We start from the raw sequence: 25,748 nt of genomic DNA on the forward strand, positions 1-25,748 counted from the left end.
ACTCCGCAGCCCCATGGGCCGGGCACAGGTCCTCAAACTCCCTCTGTGTCTCAGCAGTGACGACCCCACTGATCCGGCGGGACAAAACTCCTTAACCAGACTGTGGTTGGGCCTCCTCTCAGAGCCCTGGCCCTGCTCAGGATGAGCCGGCGGACGGCCTGTAGGTGTGGGACACCGGCTCTGCCCGGGCCCCACGCGGCCGCCCTCCAGAAGAGGAGCCCTGGCCTGTCCCCCGGGGTACCGGCAAGCTCGTGGTCCCAACCGCCATAGCCCAGGCCTTCCAATTACAGTCTCTCCCTCCTCAGTCCGGACGTAGGTTTTATGTAACAAATCCCTCCCTGTGGGATGGCCGCCGTCCGCCAGGGACTGAGCGGAGCCCAGAAATCAGATAGCAGCCACTTCAATGGAAGGAGTCTGGACGCAATCCTACCTCCTACGGTGGATCCCTGAGAGCGAGGCTGAGCCGTCCACACAGACGGACCCACAGCCTGGAGAGAGGTCGCCACGGCGAGAGGAACAGGACGGGGTGGCCGTCTGTCCAGGAACACCCTCCCACTGCCCCGGCTGCCCGTGGGCACTGAGCTGGGCCCTCCCGGAAGGCCAGGCAAGTGCTCCCGGATGACTGAAGTCAGCTGCCTGGTTGTTAACAGTCTGAGCGGCTCGTGAGGACAGGCAGTGGGCCCCGCTGACCTCGGACCTCGGGGTCAGAGATCATCCACACGCCGCTTTCCCCACCTCAAGCCGGGGGCTGTTGAAGGGCTTCAGAAGGTGACCTCCCCGGGAGGGCCGGTGGGACCACACGTGGGCAGGGATGGGCCTACGCCTTGACTCTGGGCCCCGAGCCCTCTTCTGGGGGGTGGGGAGAGCCTCCCGGGGGCCACGTGCCATGCTCCAGATACTGCACAGAGGCTGCTGAGGGAGAGGGAGCTTCTGGAGCCTTCTGTGCCCTCTTTGACCTGGACGGGGAAATGGGTAGAGGCTCGTTCTGAGTGACCTGCTCAGCCGGGCGCCGCAGGCATGTGTGCTGCAAACCTCTGATTTTAATCACCTGGCTGGGCTCCTGCTGGCGGAGAGAGAAGCTTCTGGGTCTTGCCTGAACTGGACCCCAAGTAGCGCAGAGGGCAGCACTCCGTGTTTGGCATGTGAGAATTCAGAGCCTTTGCTCTGCCGGGGGAAGGCGCCTGGGTCCCCAGCCACACCGCTGGTGCATGTGCGGCTGGTGCACGTGGTGGACAGTGCGCCTGCCTTCATGGGTGCCACGCTCACTCTCACTGTCTCTGGAGGCTGTTCCTTGGGGGTGTTGTGGGGCGGGGCAAGGATTTGCGGGACTCTGGAGCCCACAGAAGGGTCCTGTATTTGGGACTCAGAAAGGGTCTTGTCTGGACGCACACACTCCCTTCCTGGGGTCCTGGGGACACCCCAAGGCTCCCAAGCTCTCACACCTGGCCCTGAGGTCACCCCATCTCCTCCAACTTGGCTCAGAATCCCCATTTCCCTCGTCGGACCCCTATTTCCGCAGCCTGTGGAAACCCGACATCCACGGTGGTTGCGGCCAATTCCGCAGGCTGCGGAAACCCGACATCCACGGTGGTTGCGGCCAATTCCGCAGGCATGGGTAAACATCTCGCTGAGGCCCGTCTGACCCCCTCACCCCCTCGCTAGTCTCCATACAAGCACCTGGAGAGGATTTCCTAGGAATTGGGGGCCAGCGAGGAGGGGATACCTAGTAGCACCCCCCGCCCCGCGGCCCTCTCTCCCTGCTCCATCCGTTCCCCTCTGGTCTCCCTGCCCCCACCCCTCAGAGAAAAGCGGGGTCCATTGTGGTGGGCCGGCTTGTGAACCATCCTTCAGTGGAAGGACAGCTGTCCCCGGGCTGGGGCCAGAGCCACAGGTTTCCCACCTGCTCCCCTGGCAAGGGATGTAGGATTTCTGTGCACTCCTGGACACATCAGGAGTTGAGTTTAGCGGGGCTCCCTGGAGCAGATGGGGGGCGTCTGCAGGGTCAGCAGCTCTGGGCAGCCCTGCCCACACGGGGTCAGGAGGCCCTGGTGATCTCCGGTTGGATCGGGTCGCACTCCCCTCGCCGAGCCCGTCTGAGGAACGGGGCAGAGTCCCTTCACTGGACACCCAGACCTGCAGTCCCAAAGTTCTGGCGTGGCCTCCCCACGAAGCCCTTTTGACCCTGGCAGACCCTTCTCTGCCTGTCCTCCAGGCCCTGTTCCGACGCGGATGCTCAGAACGCAGCGTGTGGTCCGTGGGTCCGTGGAGAGAGCCGCGGCCCTCAGTCCTGCTCTGCTCCAGGGCTCGGCCTCCCTCCTGGCCCCAAGCTAGAGACTCGCCTGCCCTCTCGGTGCTGGAATGGCAGTAGCCACAGCCGCCTGCAGGCCGGAGGCCATACTCTCCCGCATTTCGACTGCAACCGCCCCTCCGAACTCCGGCTCAGTGCCCCCCGGCCTCCTCCCGGGCCTTCACCGCCCATTCCAAGCCAGGGGGCTGCGGCCACTGTGGTCACATCTGCGAACGAACGAGGTGTGCCAACAGGTGCCCGATTGGCCACCCCTGTGGGGACAACACCAGGGTCATCCCCGCACCCAGGGTCTGGCGCCAAACAAAGGACACAGGAGACCATAAGCAGTACTTAAGATTCTGACCGTTTTTCTTTAAAAACCAACGAAAAACCCCACACACAAAATCCCCAGAACTCCCCACCAAGTGCAAAAGGTTAGCCACTGACGGGAAGAGAGACGTTAGCCACACACGCCGATCCGCAGCAGGCGCCCCAGCTGGGCTGACGTGGCCGCCAGGGCAGTGGGAACACCGTGCGGCAGGGGTGGTCCTCAGCCCCTAAGAGAGATACACGAGGTGCCACAGCATCCTTTAAGTTAGTGACACGTTAGGACAGGAGAAAACAGCAGGTCCATGAACACACACTTGCTGCTTACGGCAGGGTGTGCTTTACAAGGAAAAAAAAAAAACAAAGCTGGACAGATGCGCGTGCCCGGGACGCTGTCAGCAGAGGGACAGGAGTTTCTGCCTCGGCCCAAGGCTGCCGTGGAAGCACCACCTGGCGTCTGAGGGCAGGCAGGCCCCCCGGGGGCAGGGGCAACCATGCCCCGATTCCCCACACCCACCTGCAGGCCACCCCAGGAAGGCTCCTGTGGGCTCCCCACACCCCGCCCAGAGCCAGCACTGTGCTCGGGCACAAAGCAGGACAGGTGGACAACAGGCCGACTTAGCCTCCCAGGTGGCTCAGGCTGCTCTGGGTCCTGGAGCCCAGACGGATGGCGGCAGGCTGACCACGCCAAGCTCACGCGGCCCTTGGGGGCTGACGCGGCATCTTGGGCTACAGCCCGCACTGGCCTCAGCAGCCGCCCCTGGGAAAGCACCACGGGGACCACAAAGACAAAAGCCCAAGGAGGCAGGGCAGCCCCAGTAGCAGGTGCAGGGACAGGAGCCCCAGCTTCGCAGCAATGGAGTCTGGCCTGGGAAGGGCCATGCAGGGGGGAGTGGGGGGCTCCCGCGCCAGGAGCCCCAGCCAGCTGCAGGTGCCTTCCTGGGGCTGGTTCTTCAGGCCCTGGGAGGAGACTGTCTCGAGGGCCTATTCGGCTAGGGAGCCCTTCAGCATTCCCCATCACGGCATCTGCCATTCCTGCCAGGCCGCTTCTAGATTTCCAGAGAGAGTCTTTGCCTGGAAAACCTCTCGTTCAGTCCCGGTACCGGACATGGAACAGCCCAGCGTCATCCCGCGTTGTGCCTCCGCTCACATGGGCGTCCAGGGCAGGACGTACAGAGCCGGAAGACCAGGCTGTCCCGGTGACTGGGTCTAGCCCAGATGCTGGCCCTGTTCTGCCGTCCCGGGGGGGGGGCACATGGGTGGGAGCCCGGGATCGTCCGGGCACCCGTGACCTCTGCCCGGGGGCCCCCCCGCCAGCAGCAGACACCAGGTGCAGGAACCTGCCTTCCGCTGAGCCGGGGCTGGGGTTACTCTCGGAAAGCAGCTGTTCTAGTGACCTTCTCTCTTCTCTTCCGGGGGTCGGGGAGGGATCCACCCTTGGATCTTTAAGGCAAAGAGACTAAGTCCCAAGATTAGTTTTTGCTAAAGTCACTACATCTACAACAACAACAAAAGAAAGCCAAGTGTGTGGTCGGTCTGGGCTGCCGTCTGTCTGCCAGTGCAACTCGGAGGTCCGCACAGTGAGGCCGGAGTCTCGGTGGCTCTGCTCCTGGGCCTGGAGTGCTGGGGACTCAGGATCCCCCCTTCCTGGAAGCCTGTGCGGGGCCGGGCACCGCACCCCACCACACGCCCAGGGCCCTTGCAGGCAAGTCAAGCTGCAGGGGGCAGAGGGCAAAACTCTCACGATTCCCCCTCATTTCTTTAGAAAATAATCATCTTAGTGGTGTCAACCTGACCCCAAATTTAAGTTAAAAAAATAACACAGATAAACAAAGGCTGGAAGGAGGAGCCCCAGCGGACGAACAGCCTGTGGTAGCTCGGGGCCCGGCCTCCTCTTGGCGCTACACTCGTGGAAGTGAAGACAGAAGTTCGCTTTCTGGGACTAAGGTCGTACCAGTCTGCACTAGGGCCCCAGCCCCCGACCCGGTGGAGGGCGGGCGCAGGGCGCTCCGCTGAGCTGCCTGGATGACGGGACCGGAGTCGCTTGTCAAGGGGGTGACATGTTCCAACACCATCTTCGTGCGTTTTCTTTCCGGCAGCTTCTTGGTCCTTCTGGCTTACGTCTCCTGGGGCACCACCTGCATGAGCTTCTGGCAGAGGACTGTCGTGGAAACTGCGAGGGGCGTGGGGGACACGTGAGTTAGCTCGGGGACACCACGGGCGCGGGCGGCAGGGGCTGCAGCTCACCCCGTGCCCTGTGCCCCGTGGCCACAGCTCCCACAGCTGCACGAGCAGCCGGAGACCCAGAGTTCCTTCCGGAACCTCCTGATGCGCGCAGAGCTGCCCGGGGCCCGCGGGTCTCCCCGCTGTGGGGCTCCAGCCCGCACGCCCGCCAGGTGAGAGGCGCCTCAGCCTCAGCCCAGGTCCGAGCCCGGGGCTCCTCGGAGCCACAATGGGGTGGAGGGGGTGGGCATGGCCTCCTCGAGGTGATCGCCACTCGCAGGCCGGCCTGTACAGGGGCCCGGCCAACACCCGCTGCCGATGGCCTCTGCAAGCACTCATTTCCGGATGGAGGAGCTCCTGCTTCAGGCCCCCGGGGTGGCGTGTTCTGGAAGATGACTGACAGGGAGCCAATGGGCTGGGCTGGAAGCAAAGCTTCACCAAACGACCAGCAGGCCAGTGCCGGACAGCAAGCAGAACCTGGCACTGGGTGGCGAGGGCGCAGGCCTGCGGACGCCCGGACTTCCCTGAGGCCCGTCACAGGCCTGAGCTTGGAAGGGAGCCCAGGACGGCATCCCGGGGTCCAACACTGTCCTTCTCTGCCTTTCTAGGTCAGCCGGCTGTGCTTAAGCTGGCGACAGACGGTGGGATTTCAGGACTGGGCCAATGCGGCTTGGTCCTCGGGAATCCCTTGTTCTGGGATTAGCAGGTGCCGAGCTGAGCGTCTTATCCCCGAGACTCGTGGGCAAGACGCCACCGCCAAACACGCCATCGCTCCCCAAAGCTCCGTGAACGCCTCACTGCTGGCCCCAAAGCCAGGGCCTCACACACCTGTCACCGCCCCTGGCTGACCCTGGGCCCTGGGCCCGTGGGAGCTCCTCTGCTCCCGGATGGGGGGGGTGTTAGACCAGAGCTGCAGACGGCCCTGCTCTGGGGTCTGGGGTGGGGGGCTGGGGGAGCTGAGGCTGGCCCTGGGGCGCTGGAGTGTAGACAGAGATACTCACAGATGCCATGGAGAAGCCACTTGGGCTTGTTTTTCCACCAGACCCCGAAGAAGTAGACGGGCAGGCCGCTGAGGATTATGGTGAAGCCGATGCCACACTCCACGGGGGTCTTCCAGAAGGAGACCGCGATCAGGAAGAGGCAGGCCAGGATGAAGAACACCGGGAGGGCCAGGTTCACCTGGATGGGGATGGAGCAGGCACTGACGCCAGCCGCTGCGCCCCCGCCTCCCACCCCACACCCCCCACTGCCTGCCCGTCCACCCTGCCGAACGCACACCCTCGCCGGAGGCGTCTTTTCCCTTGGGAGCCCCACCCCCGAGTACCCCCTGCATCCCCCGCTCCCAGCCACTCTGAGCCACTCCTGCGTCGCTGGGTCGTGGCCGAGCTCAGAGCAGCTCTGGCCTCTGGGGCCTGTTCTGGCCTTAGCCTCCACGGGCTCCGACCCGCACGGTTCTGAGTCGGCAACGGGGGGCTCCACCCGGCCTCAGCGTGGGGCCACGCAGGAGCTGCTCCGAGCACAGAGCGCAGACACAGCCAGGTCATGCCCTTGAGGCTTCCCGAGGTCAGGGAAGGTCAGCCTCCTGGTTCCATCACAGGGTGGAGGCCTGGCTCAGCCCCTGACCCGCGGTCACCCAAGGGAGGGGCCCGGCGCTTCTGGGAAGACCGTGGCCGCCCACAAATCCCATAGCAGTACCCGCCTCCTCAGAGAGCCCTTTGTGGGCAGGTGGGCTGTGGTCTGTGCCCCACTGGCGCGCGGCCCACACACACGTTCAAGGCCACAGAGCTGCGGCCACGCCCACAGCTGGCAGCCGCTCTGGGACTCCCACCCCGCGTCTGGTCCCCGAGCCTCTGGCAGGCTGTCTACACATCAGCGTCTACACACTGGAAGAAACTCTAGAGCATGAGGGACAAGCAAGGGTCCCACTCGGCCCACGGGTCATGCCGCCCTGGCCACCTGGCCCCAGTGGGGCAGCGCCCCCCACCACAAGCGAGGGCCGAGCTGATCCCGGGCACTGAGGTTGCCTGTGTCCCCCCAGAAGAGCCCGTCCCAGGCCCCGCTAGGCTCTCTGCCAGAGAGGAGGCTCATGGACAGGTGCCCACTGCGAGGACCGTGCACCAGCACGAGCTGGACGAGGGACAGGAGCTGCCGGCTGGCGGCTGCCCAATGGCCACAACAAGAGGGTTGGGGCCATGGCTGACGTGCTCACGGGGCCTTCATGGCTGCCCTCCTGGGAGAGACAGGGTCGCCCTTGGGAGGCTGTACCCGAGGCCTGAGCAGACAAGGACCAGCACCCTGCTTCCTCCTGGGACGGCCACGGCCAGGGCAGGCGCCTCCACCCATACCCCAGCTGGTCTCCCCCTGCCGCGCTGGGGTCCGTCTTCCCAGGCTGGTTGGGGCCTCACCTGCCCCTGCCCTGCGGCGCTCGGCACCCCCCACATGCCAGGTGGGGGTCTCACTTATCGCTCTGCCCTCCCTGGGACAGTAGCTCTAGGGCACGTGCGGTCTGATTTGTTCAGTGGCGAACCACTGCACCAGGAAGCGCGCAGTCGGCCCCAGGGTTCCCGATTACGGCCACGACGTGAACTAGCTCCCTGTCTAGCTCGGAAGCACGTGCAGAGATCTGATGCAGGCCTCGCGGGATTCCGGAGAGTGCCCTCACCCCTGGTTGGTGGAGGGAAGGCGGGGGACGGCGACCTGCCCGGCCACGGGCCACTAGGCACAGAGCCACCAGAGCCACGTGGCTGTGGAGCCCCGGCCGGAGGGCCGCTCACCTTGATGGGCCGCTCCAGCTCAGGCTTCCGGTAGCGGAGCCACAGCATCCCGGCGATGGCCAGGGCCACGCAGAGCCAGTTGAAGAAGCTGAAGAAGTTGATGACGGAGAAGATGTCTCTGGAGAAGGCGTACAGCAGCGTCATGATGCACTGCGAGCAGAGCAAGGCCGGGCTGGGACACGAGCACACGCGGAGCGCGCGGGCCGCCCGCGGACACCCCCTCCCCACGGACACCGCGCGGGACTCCCGGGAGCAGCCCGCGCACAGCCGGCTCCGACACCCCTGCCCACACACTTCCACACCGTTCCCACACCTTCCGGTTCACAACTACTATGTGTAATTTTTGGAACTAAAAACTCAAAAAGAAAAATGTACGAAGCGTGACGTGAGGGAGCACTCGTGCTAATTATTCGTGTCTCCGCGTCAGCCAGCGTGCAGCCTGCGGACAGCACGCGAAGCCGGACAGACGGACAGAGGACAGGGCGCGGATGGCGCGGCCCGCTTACCGTGAAGACGAGGGACGGCATGGGCGTCAGGAGCTGGGGGTGGATCATGGAGAGGACGGAGGGCAGGTGGCCCTCCCTGGCCCCCACGAAGAACAGCCTGTGGATGTAGGAGCAGGCGCTCAGCTCCTTCCCCTCACCCCCCCCGGGCAGGGCAGGGAGTGGAGAGGGCCCAGGCCCAAGCACCAGGCTCCCTGCGGGGCTTCCCGGCATCCTCGAGGGGCTCAGCTGGCCAGGGCTTCGAAATGAACGCAAGGAGGAGTCCAGAAGGACACGGTTGGGTCCCCTCTAGCTGGGGGCCGCGGGAAGAGGGGGTGCGTGGCTCCCTTGTTTCTGTACCCCGCCAACGTGCCAGGACGAGACTCAGAGCGCACGTCAGAAGGTGGTGTGCGGTGGCCTCCCCTGCGCCCCAGGGCCCGGGGGACGCGGCGGGTCCGGGTGGGGGGACGCGGCAGCCCGGGTGGGGGCTCACCGAGAGGACGTGAAGAGGGACCCGTTGACGGAGCCGAAGCAGGACAGGCCCACGAAGACCGGGATGATCCAGGACATGACGCCCAGGTGGTAGGTCCCGAAGTCCTAGGCAGACGGGGAGTGTGAGCCCCTCAGCCCCAGGGCCCCAGCCCAGCGCCCCCAGCTCTCCGCCGGACAACAGGCCACGCGGCCGTCCTCACAGCCAGGCCCGGCACACTTCTGCCTGCACAGCTTCCTACGGGCTCATTGTGAGAGGTCTGCACTCGGAGTGGCCTCCTGGGGTCTGGACCTTGGGGACAGCCCCAGGGACAGCACGGGGTGCTGCGCCTCAGTCCTCATCTGTACCCTCAGGTACCTGTCCCCCCCGCAGGACACCGGGGGTCCCTGAGCACGGTGTCCCCACATCAGCACATCCGCTCAGGGAAAGGAGCGCGGCTGTCTCTGGCTGGGCCCCCAGCGCCGTCCCGCTGCCCAAGAGCAGAACTGGGTGTTTATTCAGAAGAAGGGGTTGTGTGTTGCCACAGCTCAGTCCACCGGGTCTAGGGGCCACCTCTGCTGGGCCTGGGAATGCCACATCCCGTGCAGGAGGCTCAGGCTCCCAGCAGCTCCGCTCTGTGCTCAGGGCTGCAGGCGTCACTCACGGGGGACTCACCCCTCCCCCACGCCCAGACCCACACCTGGCCTGGGGGAGGCCGGGCCCTGGCGTGTGGCAGACCCCAAGTCTCAGGGGGACCCAGGGTTGAGGGCCAGCACCCACTCTTTCCGGGGGGTGGCAAAGCGTCACTCAACCCTCCCGAGGAGGGTGCGGTTTGCAGGGGCCTGGTCTGCTCGGATGGCATCTTACCACGGCCACGGCCTCCGACGTCAGCATCTGCTCTGTGGACAGCGTGGTGAAGTAGGCCAGGTTCGTCAGCACGTACACCAGGGTGACGATGGGGAGGGAGATGATGATGGCCAAGGGCAGGTTCCTGCAAGGAAGGGGAGGCAGACATCATCCAAGGGCGGCCTGGCACAGGCTGGACCGGGTCCCGAACCTCACTGTACGGGGAAGGTGGCCGCCAGCACGTGGAAGGGGCTGGAAACTGGCAGGCGGGTGGCGGTGTGAACCTGGGCCAGGGATTGCGCCGCTCCAGCCCTGGGCCCGTGGGGGAGCCCGGTTCCAGGTCACACGGCCACCGTGAGGACGGTACCCCGCCCCAGCGACCCTCCTGCCCCTCCAAGGCCGGCCAGGGGCTGGCTCTGAGACATAACCAGGCTCCCTCCCCTCTCACGTTACAGCAACAGAAGTCTGCGCGTGCTTGTACCTGTAGGGATTGATCATCTCCTCCGTGACAAAATTCAAGTAATTCCTAGAATTGAGAGCAGAATTTCAGCACCCGTCCCTCACACAACGCTTAGGGAAAACAACACCGACCCCAAGGGAGCCACTCCAGGCTGTTCCGGACCCGTGCAGTGGGGATCCCCAAGCCATGTACGGGGCCCCCCTGGTGAGCCGCAGGGGCCCCGGGTCCCGAGGGAAGTCAGCACTGCCCACCCCCAGGGCCTGTCCTCCAGTGCAGTCTGTTGCCCCGCCCCGGGCAGCGAGCACCGTCTCTGAGGCAGGGGGGACACCCCGTGCACCTCGCCCCACACAGACCCCGCTGCGTGCGCAGCTCTTCCCGTCCACTCCGAGCACGCATGGGCCGACTCAGCGGCCACCTGAAGTGCTGCCCCCCATGGGCTTCTGTGTCTGTAGGGAAAGTGCTGCCACATTGAGCTGGTTCCAAGGCCTCCCTGGCTGCTACCTGACCTTTTCCGGCACCTTCTGTGCCTGCCCACCCACCGCCGCCACTCATGTGGCTCAGGACAGCCTGCCCCAAGAGTAGAGGCCACGGCTGGGGACCCAAGGGGACAGAAGGCATCGGCCAGAGCTGCAGGCAGGTACCTCGCTCCTGGTGGGGAGCGGTCAAGACGACCAAGCCCAGCGCCTGGCGCCCGAGTGCTCCACATGGGTCAGCAGAGGCCGTCTACAGGAAGCAGGCTCGCTGTGAGCAGTGCCCAGAGCTGCGCGGACGCACGTCGGTGCCTCTCCGGGGCGCGCGGGGCCAGCAGCAGCTCCACAGCCTTGGCTGCATTCCCCAGAACTGCCCGTGGGCGGCCAAGAAACCTGATTTCTGGACACCTGGGGGCCCACCCAGCCCGTGTGTCCCAAGCCCAGAGACCCTGACATTCTAGAACCTACCATCCCCCGTAGGCAAAGAGGCCGCTGTACAACGCCAGCACGATGTTGCCCACGTCCAGCTTGGTGCCCTCAAACGAGAACTTGGGATCCAGATTGGACACGTCACCTGGCAGAGGCCGGACAGACAGACAGGAATGCCGGGTTAGAGAGCACTGTAAGGAGGTCACACCGCAACTTCCGGAATGTTCCCGGAGCGGAATTCAGTCACAAACAGAAACCCTGGGTGAAGGCTTTCCATGGCAGCAAACTGGATGCACCTGCTGAACAGCCTCGCCAGTGCTCCCGCGCTCACGCCCGGGCTAGGAGCAAGCAGGTACAGGGGACCGGGGGACGGGCCTCCAAGACGCCCCTCGAGCGGGAGGCAGTGCTACAGACCGTCGTCACTCTGAGCCCCGGACTAGGCGCTGAGGGGCCGGACGCCCACGAGCGGAGGCACATGTGCGCCCACCTGCGGTTCACTGGGGCAGAAGGGGGGCTGGTCAGCCCAGGTCATCTCGGAGGACACCCCCACAGAGCCCGTGACACAAGTCCCAGGTCAGGGACACCTGGGCTGCAGTCTTGGCACCGAGGATCTCAGGCTGTTGACCCTAGAGCCAGGTTCCTCGCGGTGGGACAGTGTTCACAGCGGGACCTGGTGGCCAAGCATCCGCAGGAAACTTCTCACGGGTGACTCCGATGTGTCCCTGGAACCTGCCCACCCCAGAGATGGTGACAGTATGTGATGGGGCTCTGAGGGCCGGCCCCTCCCGGACAGCCGTCCCTGGGGGCATCGCGGCCTTGGTGTCCGCCCAGACAGACGACAGCAGGGCCCGGCGGGGCTCCGTCCACCTCTCTGCAGACCGTTTCCACCGGGAGTGGCCCAGGGGGTCCTGATGTGCAGTCACACCACCCCAGTGTCTGCCCCCGTCCTCCTGTGGCTTCTCTGCTGGGTCTCCCCTCTATCTTACTGGGACGCATGTCACTGGATTTAGGGCCCATCCCAAACCAGGATGGTCCCGTCTCACACTTCCCCCTCAAATACAACCGCGACGACCCTTTCTCCACAGGGGTTTGGGTCCACCACCCACAGCGGCACACATGAAGGGGAATGGGGGTCTTGGGGGGGACCCTGGCTATCAGGCTCTTTCTGACGCTCAGCCTAGTATGCTCCGGCCCAGAACCACCTGCCCCGTAACAAGGGACCAGCCTGCCCATGAGCCCCATGCTTCTCCAGTGCTCCCAAAGCCCCGGCTCTGGGGACACAGGACATGGCCAGTCACTCCGCCCACCCAGCCGAGGCCACCTGCAAGGCACACACAGCTGGGGGCGGGACTGCACTCTTGGGCGGGTGTGGACAGCTCGTTTGTTTGGGGACGTTTCTCAGAGTCCTTATGGCTCTGCCTATGAAGGCCCATGTTGCTGCCAGCTAAGAAGCCACGGGCCAGGCACCGCGGGGTGAGGCAGGGATGTGGCCCCAGCCCAAAGCCAGGATCTGCAGACCGCCCAGGAGCCCAAGGTCTCCCCCACTCCCCACCAGGGGCCTCAGTCACCCCAGGAACAGGTCACAATGACAGCAGGGGAGGGGGCTCGTGGAGGGGACTGAGGAAGGGAGCTGCTGTCACACCCTGTCACCCCACCGGGAGAAGCACTTCAGAGCAGCTCCCCCTCTTCTGTGTTCCGGACTCCGCCCTCAGCCTTGTTCGCTGACCCCACAGGTGTGGGGGGGGACCTGGCCGAGGTCTCGAGATAGACTGCTTGGCCCCAGGGCGGCCACCCCCTCACCCCCTGCCCGCGCGTAACCGGTCTCGGAGGCCCTTGCAGGTCCGAGGACTGCCTGGTCACAGGGTGGGCAGCAGGCTGGGTGGGCGGGGGCCGTGCCGAGAGCAGGCTCCGGACGGCACACCTTTCATTCAACAGCACCCAGGAGAGTGCCCGGAGCCCCCCGCGGCTCCCTCCTGGCGGCGCCCACAGAAAGGCTCTGCCACACACCCCACGTCTGCAGAGCTCCACCACACCCCACGGCCTTGTCCACGTGCTTCTGCTGGCTGGCAGCCGGGGTCACAAAGGCTCAGGCCACCTGCCCCTGGATCCCCACAGTGGGATCTAGGACCATGATGGGGAACTCCCTTCTGGGGACCGCGTGTGCAGTCCACACCACCCGACACCTCCTGGAGGTGCCCCTAAGAGCCTGGGGGAGCCCGCTGAGACCACCCTCCCTCCGAAGGAGCTTGCGAGGGCCGCAGGTCCCCAGAGCCGCTTCTGGAGCACGGGAGGCTTTGCAGAAGGACCCCTCACATGTGGTGCACAGCGTCTGGAACCCAAGACTGTCTCACGAACCTGCCCCTCTTCCTACTAGAACATACGCACGTGTGTCACGTGTGGTTCAAATTACGGACGGGGACGGGGACAAAGTTCAAGGTGGGACCTGCGGCCTATGGTCTGCAGGTGAGAACCAGGTGCTTTCAGCCCTCAAAGTCCGCGCAGCCGTGACGTCCTCCTCATGTGCCACTCCCGCTGTGGCCACCAGCTCCAAGGTGGCACATGGACACACTGTCGTCTCCCCGAGACGGTCACGCAGCGACTGGGACTTCCTGACATACGACAGTTTTTTCTGGGATCTATAGCCTGATTTTGCAGAGTCTGCGAGTCCGAGGAGATGCTACTGCTCTGACCAAACACAGATGACAGTCTCACTGGGGACCTCGGCCAGCCCCCCTCTAACAGCCCACAAAGATTTTTCCTCCTAGGACAAGTGTGGGGGGCCATCTGCTACGACCGCCCTTGGCCATCTGAGACCTCACTTCCTGCCTGTGAAGTGTCTAGGGTCCCTCGGAGGAGAGCAGACATCAGGCTCACAGAGGGACTGCACACCCGGATCCTTCAGTGTCCCCAGATCCGGCTTCTTTCCTGGTGCAGAGGATTTGGGGGCAGCTGGCAAAGCTCTGCCAAGTATTCGGCTCCTGCTCCTGGCCGCCAACCCACCCTTGGCCGAGTTCCTCGGGGCTGTCACGCCCCCTGCCACCCTCTCTAGATGCAGTGTGTCCCACTGCACATCGGGTACAGAGGAAGGGGCCTGACAGGGACCTGTCCTGAGTGGGCGCTGTGCATGCACCCCCGGCAGGGCTCCCGGCTTTGTTCAGACTCCGACTGCGCTGGACGCCAGCCCAGAAGGGAAACCCGCAACTACTCCAGGCTCCTGACCCAACGCTGGCCAAGCACGCTGCCCCCTCCTTCTTGGTGGGCACCAAGGAGCAGGCACTGGGTCTGTGGTTCCACGTGCCCCGTGGCTGGGGTGGCCGCTCGGGGACAGTGGCCACGCCTGCCCTTGCCATCCTGGGGTCCTGCTGGGGCTGGAGCCTGAACAGCAGGGGGTCTTTGGGGAGGCCTGGCGAGCTGGCAGGAGGGCCTGCCTGCACGTCTCCACCGGCTCCAGCCAGAGGCGGGTGAGGCGGCCACTCCGCCGTGTCAGGATGTGTGTTAGCAGCTGCGCACGGCCGCAGCAGGGGTGAGCGAGGGTGCGGCGTGGAAGAGACATGGGGACCCCGTGTGGTCTCAGCACCACCCCCACCACCACCAGCAGCAGCGGGCACGTGAGGCAGTGTCTGGAGACGCAGGCTGGTCAGGGCCGGTGCGGGCTGTCTGGTAGGGGAGCAGGCAGCACCAGTCAGCAGGCTCGGATGCGAGCACAGCTCCCCCAGACAGCAGTGACACAGGGCGACTGTGCCCACGAGATGGGTGACCAATGCTTGCCCGCGGGCGCCGCTCCCACTGCTAGCGCAGATGCGCGGACTGTGCCGGGCCCCCAGACGGAGGGGGGTCCTCAGACACAGACGAATGATGATGGTCCTCCAGGGCCACCATGTGCCAAGCTACCCGATCCCCCTTGCAGACCGGGGTAATGGGGGTGGGAAAGCTCAAGGCCTCAGGGAGCAGCTGTCTGGGAAAGCCCAAAGCTCCGTGTCCCACAGACACAGCCACAGGAAGCAGCAGCTCTGTGCACGTGCGGGCAGACGTGGTCCTTCCTCACACTGGGGGAATGTGCCCTCCAACTGCTGTGCTAGGAGGACCAGGGCTACCCACAGTGCCTGCGTCCCCTGAGACCTGGCCTCTGCGAGGGGGGAAGGTCTGGTCAGACGCTCACCATGGCTTCTCCAGGGCACCGGGAGCCTGTCTATGCCGCAATCTGGAGATGGGCAGTTGGGGGCAGCGGCAGAGAATCCCAGAACCTCAGGATGGCCCCACCCCTTCGCCATGCTTTCCCACAGGGAGAGCAGCCCTGGGGCACCCCTCCTGGGATGGGGACACTGTGAGAAAGCCAGCCCCAAACTGGGAAACTTCCACCATGCCGGAAGCTTCTGCTTCTTTTCCCACTTGATCCCTCCGGGGCTCTGCGGGGCGGTCACTGACGTCACGAGATGTGAACAGGGTCCCCCAAGAACCGTTAACCCGGCACGTCCGAACGTGACCTGGTTTGAAGACGGACTGAAGATGAGGACCAGAGGAGATCACGGATGAGGGCAGGCCCTGAAGCCTCCCCAGTGTCCTTGGAAGACACAGAGACACAGGAATGGGGCAGGGATGAGACCGAGATGGCCGAGTGCCACAGACAAGGAGGGACTCCCCCTCCCCAAACAAATTTCAGAGAGAGTACGGCCTTGTGTTTGGACTTCCGATCCCCAGAACCATGAGGGGACAACAGGACACTGTCTGCAGACAGACCGATGGGCCTCACTCTGTCTAGGTCAGATGCCTGGTCTCCACTCTGTGCCTCACGGGCGTGGCTGGGACAAGCTGTGGCCTTGGGTCCCGCCTTTGCCATCACCGGTCAAGTAAATGGTGTTCGGCCTCAGGTTTCTGCTCTGTAAGACGGGCTGCCCCGTGTGGGGCCGTGGGGCCTCAGCGCGGTCCCGCCTGGCAAGTGGGCTGTGTGTGACTGGTGCCCTTCGGGCTTGGGCAGAAAGCACCGTGATGGGTCTCTGACTCCAGCCAGAGCCCAGCACGCAGGAGTGGAGGCTTTCTGCAGCCGGCTCTCGGGCTCCTCTCTCCCATGTCCCCACCCCGGAGGGACGTGTCTGGCATGCGGTGCTGTCCTGTCTCTGCCTGGTGTCTGGGAACGGTGCTGCGGCAAGAATCCGGGTTTGGGAGGCTGGTTGGTGCTTCTTCACCTGGCCAGCGTCTGTCCCTGGGACCCTCTTTAGACCCTCAGAGGGATGGGCTCCTTGGCCTCAAGATCTGCTTCGAACCTCAAATCCCAGTTACAAAGGGGCCTCTCCCCACTGAGCATGCTGCGAGAGACCTCTGAGAAACCAGTGTGCCCAGCATAGGCCTCCAGGGCTGCCACGGCCCAGGGCACGGGCGGGTAGAGGGCTGCGGCGGGAGAGCCCCGACCTGGCTTTCAGGCTGGAGGGCACGAGCCAAGCACGTGATGGCCAGTCTGTCCCGATTCCGGACGCTGACTCAGTTCAGATGCGCGAGGGCCCAGGGGAAAGGCCTCCAGTAAAAGTGACCAAAGAATGGGGCGCCGGCGGGGGCTCAGTGGGTTGAGTATCAGACTCGTGATTTCGGCTCAGATCCTGATCTCAGGGTCACGGCACAGGGCCAGACAACAGGCACCACGCTTGGGGGAATCTGCTGGGAAGTCGCCCTCTGCCCCTCTCCCACACATTTCCTCCCTCAAACAAATCTAAAAAAATTATCAAGAATGACCACAGGGGAGAACTACCAAGCCGGTCCCGATGGCCTCTTCACGACAAGTCATCCCTCCGTAGCCCTGTGACCTGATGCTCCGGACACCGCCCAGTGCCCTGCCCGACCCCTCCCTGGTCCTGGGACCCAGCTGCCCCGAGCAGAGAACCGAACCCCAGCCTTGCACGGTCCCCTGCTGCTGGGCCCTGCGGCCCTGGCAGGACCCGGCCCTGGGGAAATGGGCCCTGAAGTCTCTGTCGGGGGAGGCCGGGCCCAGGAGCACAGAGAAGCAACGGCCCACTCGGTGCTGCTCGGCCCACTCGGTGCTGCTCGCTGCAAGGGCCCTTCCTGCCTCGCCGTCTCCCACACGTCCCCCGCTCAAGATGCCCCTATCATGCTGGGACAGTGCCCGGGCGGGCGAGATAATCAAGGCCGGGTTGGGGAGCCTCCGCCCGCCGTGCAGACCACACCCATGTCCCCCAGCGTTTGGGGGCCAACGTCCCGGCAGCCGGGTGAACCCGAGCGAGCTGCTGCAGGGCTCGGGCGTAGGGGGCAGGACTGCTTGGCGCACGGAGACTCTGCCTGCCACGACCTCCCTCAGCAGAGGACATCGTGCTCGGACGCGGCGTGGGAGGCGGACAGCACTCCGCAGGCCCGGTTTATCTGTAGGAGGGGCGGTCCGCACCGAAACCTCTCTCCCACCGATGCCGCAGCCCGAGCAGAACCACAAGGTCCCTTTGTGTGTCCTCTGGGAGGGACCTGGGCAGAGGGACGTGCCTTCAGCACCCCACTCCCACCTCTGGTCTGAGAAACGCCTCCTTGGCTTTGGGAATGGCCCAACCTCGGGGCATGGTCTCTGTGGGGCGACACACGGAAGGACAAAGGCAGGTAGAGGCAGCGGGCCAGTAGGGCCCTCGAAGTGCCCTCCGCCCACCCCGCCTGCCTGCCTGTCGGACGCCTGCCCTGCTTCGTACGGGAGCCCCCGGGTCTGAAACGCTGACCTGAGCTCCGTCTCGCCTCCTGAAAATTCTGGGAGCGAATCCAGACACCTCGCATGGCGCCAGGCTGGCATGCCCGACACCGCGGGCGGCCTCCCACCCCCAGCCGCAGGGCAGCTGAGCCGCTCCCACACCAAGATCCCAGCCTGGGGCCACGCAGAGTGGCCCCTTTGTCCCCCTAGCTCTGTGCCTTCATCCAGCACTCCCCACCCCGCCCTCAGTCCCGGTCTGGGCTGGCGCCCCATCTGCCTGTCCGTAATTCTCCTGTTTCTGCACTGTCTGGTGTCCCCACCCAGAGCTGAGCCCCGGCCAGCAGGGCCAAGTCCTTGTCAGGGCTCCGCACCGAGTCACACTCGGGGCCTCAGATTTCCAGTGAAGGGCAGCAGGAAAAGCAAGGGCAGACGGCTCATGGGCCTCAAGGGAATGAGACCAGCTGAGGCCTGGGGCTGACCACAGGCCAGCTGGACTCAGACCCCCTCTGCAGCTCTCGGGCCCCGGGGCGCTCGGTGGGCTGGGGCAGAACACTGGCACGCAGAGCCCAGGGCAGCAAGGCATGTGGGGTCTGTGCTGTGACGCTACCCAGCCGGGGACAGTCAAGCCGTCCAGCCGAGCCCCTGTCCCAGGGATCCGGGCCCTCCCGCCAGCCATCAGCAAGAGGACCCAGGGAGACGGGCAGGATGCCCGAGGGAATAAGAGTCAGACCACAGACTCCGCTGGAGAAGGGGGTCCACTTTACAACCATGTGTCCCCCAGAAGGGAAGGCATTCATCTGGGAACACACAGAGCTCTTGGAGAAAACCAGGAGGCAGAATTCTGCAGACGCCGCACTGTATCCGGAGTTCAGAAAGGAACTGCTTAAGGGGCCGGGTGGGGGGAGGGGTGTTTTCAACGGCATCAACATCATAAACACATTAGGTATTCCAGCCGGAACAAAAGCTTTTCGGACTGAATTGTGTTTTTACAAAAGTCAGGTCAGCCCCTCCACATTCCTCATCTGTCTGTGGCTAATCAGACCAGCCAAGCGAATCCCCTCCGGAACAGAATCCCCTCCGGAGCAGATCTATCGAATGTCTCCCGGCCGCACAGAGCCTGGCCCGCGGGGTCCTGCCCAGCCTGACTGTCTCACGATGCTGCACAGGGAAGCGCCGGCCAGGTCCTCAGAACTCAAGGAATAAGGGAGAAGATACAGTCCTACCTGCAAGATGCTGGACCCTGGAGTCCTGGGGTACGGTGGGAGCCCCGGAGCAGCAGCGGCCCCAATTGGGGGCCAATCCCACCCCCCAGCGCTGCCTGGTCGGCGCCCCTGAGGCCGGGGGGTACTAAGGATCTCCTGGGTGGTTGGGGACAGGCTCCCAGGAGGAGGTCTGGCCCCCGAAGCAGTGACCCACCTGCCCCAGAAAGGGGTCTGGAAATCAGGTGGTGATTGTAGCTCGGGGATGCTGGGTTCTCCAGAGGGGCAGGGGCCACGTGAGAAGCCCTCACACCCCAGCCGTGTCCGCTAAAGATGGTCTGCCTCAATTACCTGACCCTCCCTGCCGTGTTACTAGGCCAACGCAGACCAGCGCGTGGGCTTCTCTCTGGCCCCAGAGATGGCCCACGGGCACCCAATTCTCCCGAATCGCGAGCCTTCCCCGTGCATGGGCCATGGTCTGTGGACGCTGGGTTCCTGTAAAGTGGGGTGCAAAGCGTGGCCGCCACAGGAAGGGAGCAGGGCTCCGAGAACGACAAGAACGCGCTTCTGGGTATCACGGGCAGGAGCCTGGGGGACACGGCCGACGCGGGGCCGTTCCGGGGTTTCTACTCACTCGACTCCTAGCTAACCTACACGTGAGGAGTTGGGGGTCGGGGGAAGACGTCCACAGAGGCCCAAGAAGCCTGCGCACGAGAGGCAGCCCTGGGCCGGCCCGCGACCATGGGCGGCACAGACCCGGCCCTAGCCCGGGCTCTCGCACTGACCCCGAGACTCGGTGAAGCAGGCGACCAGCACCCCGCTAAGCCGGAGGCATGGGTGCTGCCTTCCCGCACCCCAGGGCTTGGAGAGTGCTCGGACGTGGAGCAAGGCCACCACAGAGGCTGTGGGGCACCGGCTGGGCCTCCGTGGGTCCTCTGTGTGCACGTGGCTGTGCATCCCCGTGGTGACCCTCTCTGAAGGACCACTTGCGGGAGCGCTGGTCTGGGAGACCAGCTGGAGACCACCCCCACCGGGGAAACTGCGGACTTCCCTCCCCAGCACGGAGAGGACACACTGCCACCAAGCACCAAGGCGTGGGTGACCTAGAGGGTCAGACAGTGGTAGCCCGCAGCGGGAAGGGTCAGCAGGCATGGTGCTGGGGCTGGGGGAGGTCCTCCATCCTCCCTGGCAGACAGCCCCCCCGCATCGAGCGTGCACGTGGGACGTGGCCCCGCGTGAGACTCTGTGACGGTTCCACCCTCCTCGCCCTCCGGGTGCCAGGCGCAGCCCCGAGGTCCCCATCCTAAAGTCGTCCTCGCAGGTGGGTAGGAGTGGGGTTCGGAGGGGCCAGGGTGGGTCTGTTTCTCCCCATCACTCAGGATTTAACTCGCTGTCCAGTCTCCGTAAGGACGTCAGGGCCTGTCGCTGGACAGCGTGACCGGCTCTAGTGAAACCGTGTGTGCCGAGTGCTGAACCTTCTGGGCAGGGGCACTCGGGGCCGGCGACCCCGGGCTTGCACTCACCCTTCCCGATCTGGATGAAGCCGAGCAGAATGATCAAGGCCAGCGCCAGGAGCTTGGCCGCGGCGAAGGCGTCCTGGACCCGGGTGGCGGCCTTCACGCTGTAGCAGTTCACGGCCGTGAGCAGCACTGTGGACAGAGCGCAGCAGTGAGTGACAGGGGACAGGGCCTCAGGGACACCGGCTCCCCCAGGGAGGGGGGCCCAGCACCTCCGGCAGTTCCCAGCTTCCAGGCCTGGTTCTGCTCTGGGTTCTCTGGGCTCAAGGCCAGAGGCTGAGCACAGAGCTTCTCGACCCCCCAAACAGCTACAATCCCACTCACCCTTGGGTTATCGCAAAGATTTTATTTATTTATTTGAGAGAGAGAGAAAGAGGGAGGGAGAGAGCGAGCAGCAGCAGGGGAGCGGCAGCAGGAGAGGGCTCCGCACGGCCTGACGCAGGACTCCATTCTGCGACCCTGGGATCACGACTTGAGCCCAGGGCAGACGCTTTACCGACTGAGCCCCCCAGGAACCCCTGTGCCCCAGAGCACTTTTAATGAATGAATCAACCCCTGCCAGCCTCTGCCCACAGCCCCGCCCCGCCCCACCCCTGCTGCACCCGTGGCACACCTGGGGCCCCCTTCGGAGCACAGGTTACAGACACAAACGCACCTTCCTACAGGATCCTCCCACCATTTCAGCCCAACTCAGGTGCCCACACAGTCCACCTCGCTTACCCAAGGTGGGAAACCCTTTCTGCAGACAAAACCTTCCGGAATCCCACAGAGGAAACAGGTAAGTGAGGTACAGTTAGCATAAACCCAGATGACAAGCCATGTGCTGGGACCGTGGGGGGCCATTCCGACCCATGAAATGGGGGCTGAAGGCGAGGCCAGGCCCAAGAGGGTGGACCCAGCTGGGGGTTTTACCCGCATGTGCTGAGAACCGGAAATCACACCCAGCAGTGGGCTGCCCGACCGGGACGGGAGAGGTGGTGGGACTGGGGTCGGGGGGCACAGGTGGGCAGCTAAGCCCGGCTCTACCGACACGCTCAGATGTGCACAAGCAGGCCCTGCCTGGCTCCTGGGAGACCCCAGGCCCTGACCCGAAGCGGAGGCATCCGTGAGGTGAAACGGCGGGTGTGCGGGAGGCGCAGGAAGGGTGCACGGAGCTCGGGAGCTGGCGTTGCGGCCGCTCCGCCGCGGGAGGACGCCCGGGGTGCGCGGGGTGGAGGGGGAGCTCACCAGGCTGCGTCCTCCCGAAACCGCTCGAGGTGACCTGCCGGGGAGCTTTCAACACCAGAATCCCGCAAGGGCGTGGAGCGGGGCCCTTCTTTCCTGGAGGCTGGTCCTCTGACTTTAACCCACAGGGCCTGGACCTTGGAAGGGCCCCTCCACGAGCCCCCCACACCCACAGCTTCTCCAAGGGCTGCAGTTAAGGTAAGATACGCCGGAAAGGTCTGCACATCTTTTCTCTTTCCGACACAGAACCCGCCCGGGACTGGTGGACCCCGGGGGGCTTCTTCCCCAACTACAGTGAATCAGTGAAATTTCAGTTCGAGCAGTTAAGGCCCAAAGAAAGAAATCCGCCCTAATGACTGGGTAAGACCCAACAGCTCCAGTAGAAGAAAAACAGGAACTGTCCCAGGGTGCTTCACCCTGCCACCTGCTTTTCGTTCCAGGAAATTAACTGACGCCTTAATAGCGCCCCTCCCCCCAGCCACATTCCTCACTGCCCGGGGCTCCGGCTGATGCAACGGACGCAAGACGCTGCTTCTCACTGACGTTCAGTCGAGTCCGGCCCCGGCCGCTGCCCTTCCAGAGCTGACACACTCAGAAGTGTCCTGAGCTGGGCAGAGCAGCAAAGAGAAGTGGTGTTCGGGCCCGGCGTGGACCCTGGAGGGCCCTGGGTTCTAGGGCTGTGGTCTGCACCCGCCCCTCCCAGGCCCTATAGTAAAAGGAGCTGCCGCAGGGAGGTGGGGCTCCAGACTCAGTGTCCACACCACAGGGGTGAATGAGGAGCTGAGCCTGGCTAGGAAAGGCTCAAGTGTGCATGGGGCAGACAGCCCGGGGGGCCTTCATGAGTGGCCCCAGGAGTGTTCGGTCCAGGCCCTCAGAACCAGCAGGGAGATGGCGGTCCTGTATCAGCCATGTCAGCATGGCCATTCTCCACACAGAAGAGGAAACAGAGGCTCAGAGTGGCCCCCTGCCCCCAACATGGTAGGGGCAGACCCAGGACTGAGACCCACGTCTCTGCGGTCCATCTGGCAGCTCCACGGTCATGACAGTGGAGGGCAGGGGGAGCAGCAGCGGGACTCCCGTGTCCTCAGCTTCCAGGGGAGCGCTCAGCCCTGTGCTCATGGATTCATCTGGCCACATGGCTGGGGTCCGGGATGGAAGGGCCAGGGAGGGCAAGCCCAGGCTGGGGCCGTTCCTTCCTGCCACCAGATCCCCGGAGCCTCGGCAAAGCGAGAGAGTGGGGCCGGGGCTTTCTGAGACAGCGTCACATTTCCTTACGGGGTGAGGGTGCCAGTATTGGCGCAGAGGCCCCTGGCCCCCCTCGCCAGGCACAGGTGGCAGAGCCCTCTGCACAGATGGAAATGCACTTCCGGCAGGAGGCGGCTGAGGGCCCCATTGCATCACTCCGCCATTCCCGCCCCAGGGAGGCGGGGGTGGGGGGGGCAGCAGCGCTGGGAGGCGGTGCTCCAGGAAGGCTGGACACCCTGCCCCATGCGGCTTGCGGCAGGCGGGTCTCCTGGCAGCGGCACGTGGGCGCAGCTCTGGACGGCCCTGCACACCGCCCTGCTCTTCTGGGGTCTGCCCACCCCTCTCCCCATTTCACAGGGACAATTCCGGCTCCAGGACGTATAAAGCAGGCTTGCCCGAAGCTCCCGGCTCACGGTCAGTCCTGCCGCGGTGCCCACTACTGCTGTGCTGGTCTCGGCGGTCACCGCGGCAGGACAGAGGCCCCGGGTCGCTCCCCCTGCACGCCACTGCCCTCCATCAGGAATGCGCGGTGCACGTCCTGCCCGTGCCCACACCTGACCTTTCCCTAGCCGGCCCGGCAGACGCGGAGAGCCTCTCTTCACACACACACACAGCTCTAGGTCACATTGAAAGCACCAGGTCACCGACAGGCAAGGCAAGGCAGGCTGCAGGCGGGAGGCGAAGGGACCTGCTCACAGAACAACGCTACCTCGCAACATCCACTTCTAGAGAAAGAAAAACTGAGTATTTGATGAAACTTTAAAGTTCCCTGACTTTCGCTGACAAATAAAGGAATGTTTTAGTATTCTCCACGGCGTTCCTCTCTTAAAAGTTTCAAAACGAGATACAATCTTAAGTAAACATGTGCATTCCTCAGGGACCCAGGCCCCTGGCTGTGCATCTCTGCTGCCCCGCCTGAGGACTCGACACCCGCAGAAGTGGGGGGGGGGCTGCTGCCCGGTGTCTGGTGGGGACGCTGGGACCCTGGGTGTAAGGGGAGGACGTGCCAAGGGTCAGCGGTGTGGCCACTGTCCTCACGGATGCGCAGCCCTCCAGGGCCTGTGTCCCACAAGTGGGCAGCGGGAAGGCGGCCACAGGGCCCGCCCCAGCAGGCCGGCCGACGGGGGCAGAGGTGCCGTTGGGAAGGCTCCCCACACGGGCACCTCCAGATAAGCGGGGCTGTGCTCGCGCATGCTCTCAGTGGAGCTTGGGGAGATAAGGCAGCTCTGGGCAGCTGAGGACGGCCGGGAGCAGGCTGGGCCTGGCGGCCCCGCTGCAAACTGCACTAAGCCCTTGTCTTTCACGTGTGTGTCTGTCCCGTCCTCGTCCTGCTGCGACACAGGCCACCTCGCTGGCCAGCAGGAGCAGCAGCTCCACCTCAGCCAAGGAGCCAGGGTCTCGGGGGGGGCTCCTCCTGCACCTCAACGGTGGGTAGTGTTGCCCAGGGAGGAAGGACAACCCCACAGCCGCGCGGGACACCTGGTCACAGGGAGACGCTGGTGCGAGCTCCAGGCTTGCAGAGAAGGCGACGTCTGTTGAGATTCCTGCCTGCAGACCCGGGCGTGCACATCCCCAGAGGGCCACTCGGGCCCTGGGCTCTGGAACCCCCAACCTGTTCTTCCCAGGGTCCCCTCAGGGAGCACTCCGGATGTCCGACCCGGACTCGGGGGTCGGGTCGGGGGTCCCTGACCCCGAGTGTGGGGTGTCCTGCCACTGGTGGTGCTGCATGTGACCTGGGACACCCTGCATGCTCCCTGCTTCCCCGTCCCTGGTGGAGCCTCCAAGCTGCGGACATCACAAAGGCACGGGGTGGGGGTCACAGAAGGTGCCCTGAGCGGGGGCGGGGACGCACATACTCTCCACCAGAGCGCAGGTCGCCTGCCTCCTCTTGGCCTCTGCCTCTGGGAAGACCGTTACCTGGCCAGGACTCAGAGGCTCCCTTCCGCAGCCCGGCCCCACCTCCCACCTGACCTCTCACCTCTGGACGCCGCCCCAGGGACCCCGATCATCCGCCAGAGCCCTGACTCCTGGACAGCAGCCTCGTGTTAAATGTACTCATGGGGCTGTTTCATCCAAGAGGGTCGGCTGACATGCAGGAACCTGTTTTCATTTAAAAACACCAAAACCAAACAAAAATTTTCAAGATAAAAATAAAAGAAGTAAAAAGAAAAAAGATACACCAAAACGAGACACAAAAAAGCCACACCAACTGAGGGTAAAACACTGAGCGCTGCAGTGGGCCCAGTGCCCCAGGCTGTGCTTCCTCGGGACCGTGTGGACCCCGGCACCAGAGTCAGAGGACCGTGGTTAACGAGGGTGGTGCGTGAGCACCCGCGCTGCACTGCGGGGTTCGCTGCCCTCTGAGCACCTGCAGGCAGGCCTAACCCTCCCCCTCCACTGGCTTGATGTCAAGCACACCAGGGGAAGGTCAAGAGAAAGCCAGAGAGAACCATATCCCATATCCCAACCCCCCACCCCCCTCACCCCTACCCCCCCAGCAGGGGCCCAGCGCTTCACGGGGGCTCAGGAGGGTGGGGGTCGTTACCAGCACCTGGCCCCTGCCCCTCACAGGTGCACATGTCCTCTGGGCGAGCGCCCCCCCAGAGGCCACCTGGGGGCCGTGATCACCTCCTCTTTCGGGTGCCGCCTTGACTCTGTCCCTGTCCCCAGGGCAGACAGCATCTCCCCCTCCCCAGACACCTGACGCCCTTGGCCCGAGGGCCTCCTGGGATAGTGGGGGGCGGGCACCCCAGAGCTTCCAATTGGCCGGTCTGAGAGTCCGCATGCCTAACTCTGCCCTGGGATGCCAGAGCTGCGGGCCCAGAGATCCCCACAAAGATCCCCCTTGAAGAACCGGAGGGCGATTTTGAGAAAAGGAATGTGCATGACCCCAAACCACCTGACAGGCCTACCTCAGCTCTGGAACGTGCTAGAACACGGAGCCAGCTGAGGTCGAGAGCCCTGCTCCAGACCCACCCAAGGGCAGGGAGCTGTTCCCAGAGGGCCCGAGGCTCCCTCCGCCAAGAGGCCGCTGGCTGCGGGGGAGAGGGGGACGCGGCCCCTCCACAGAGGCGGGGACACTGGCTCTCAAGCCGCCCCCCACATCAAGTCGACTCCCGGATT

General features: G+C 64.5%; 1 protein-coding gene across 1 annotated transcript in view; it reads right to left on the minus strand.

Moving 5' to 3' along the window:
* Positions 1–2,632: 2,632 nt before the first annotated feature.
* SLC7A5 (solute carrier family 7 member 5) overlaps positions 2,633–25,748 on the minus strand; it is a 31,074-nt gene continuing 7,958 nt past the window's right edge. Inside the window, exons 2-10 of the mRNA XM_059381565.1 lie at positions 20,163–20,288; positions 10,807–10,912; positions 9,890–9,934; positions 9,430–9,553; positions 8,587–8,690; positions 8,118–8,214; positions 7,612–7,761; positions 5,839–6,016; positions 2,633–4,787 (exon numbers count right to left, since the gene is read on the minus strand). Coding sequence (XP_059237548.1) covers positions 4,732–4,787; positions 5,839–6,016; positions 7,612–7,761; positions 8,118–8,214; positions 8,587–8,690; positions 9,430–9,553; positions 9,890–9,934; positions 10,807–10,912; positions 20,163–20,288 — 986 coding nt within the window. The 3' untranslated portion in view covers positions 2,633–4,731. The remainder of the gene's footprint in view (positions 4,788–5,838; positions 6,017–7,611; positions 7,762–8,117; positions 8,215–8,586; positions 8,691–9,429; positions 9,554–9,889; positions 9,935–10,806; positions 10,913–20,162; positions 20,289–25,748) is intronic.

The sequence above is a fragment of the Mustela nigripes genome, chromosome 17 (assembly GCF_022355385.1).
Source record: "Mustela nigripes isolate SB6536 chromosome 17, MUSNIG.SB6536, whole genome shotgun sequence".
NCBI lineage: Eukaryota > Metazoa > Chordata > Mammalia > Carnivora > Mustelidae > Mustela > Mustela nigripes.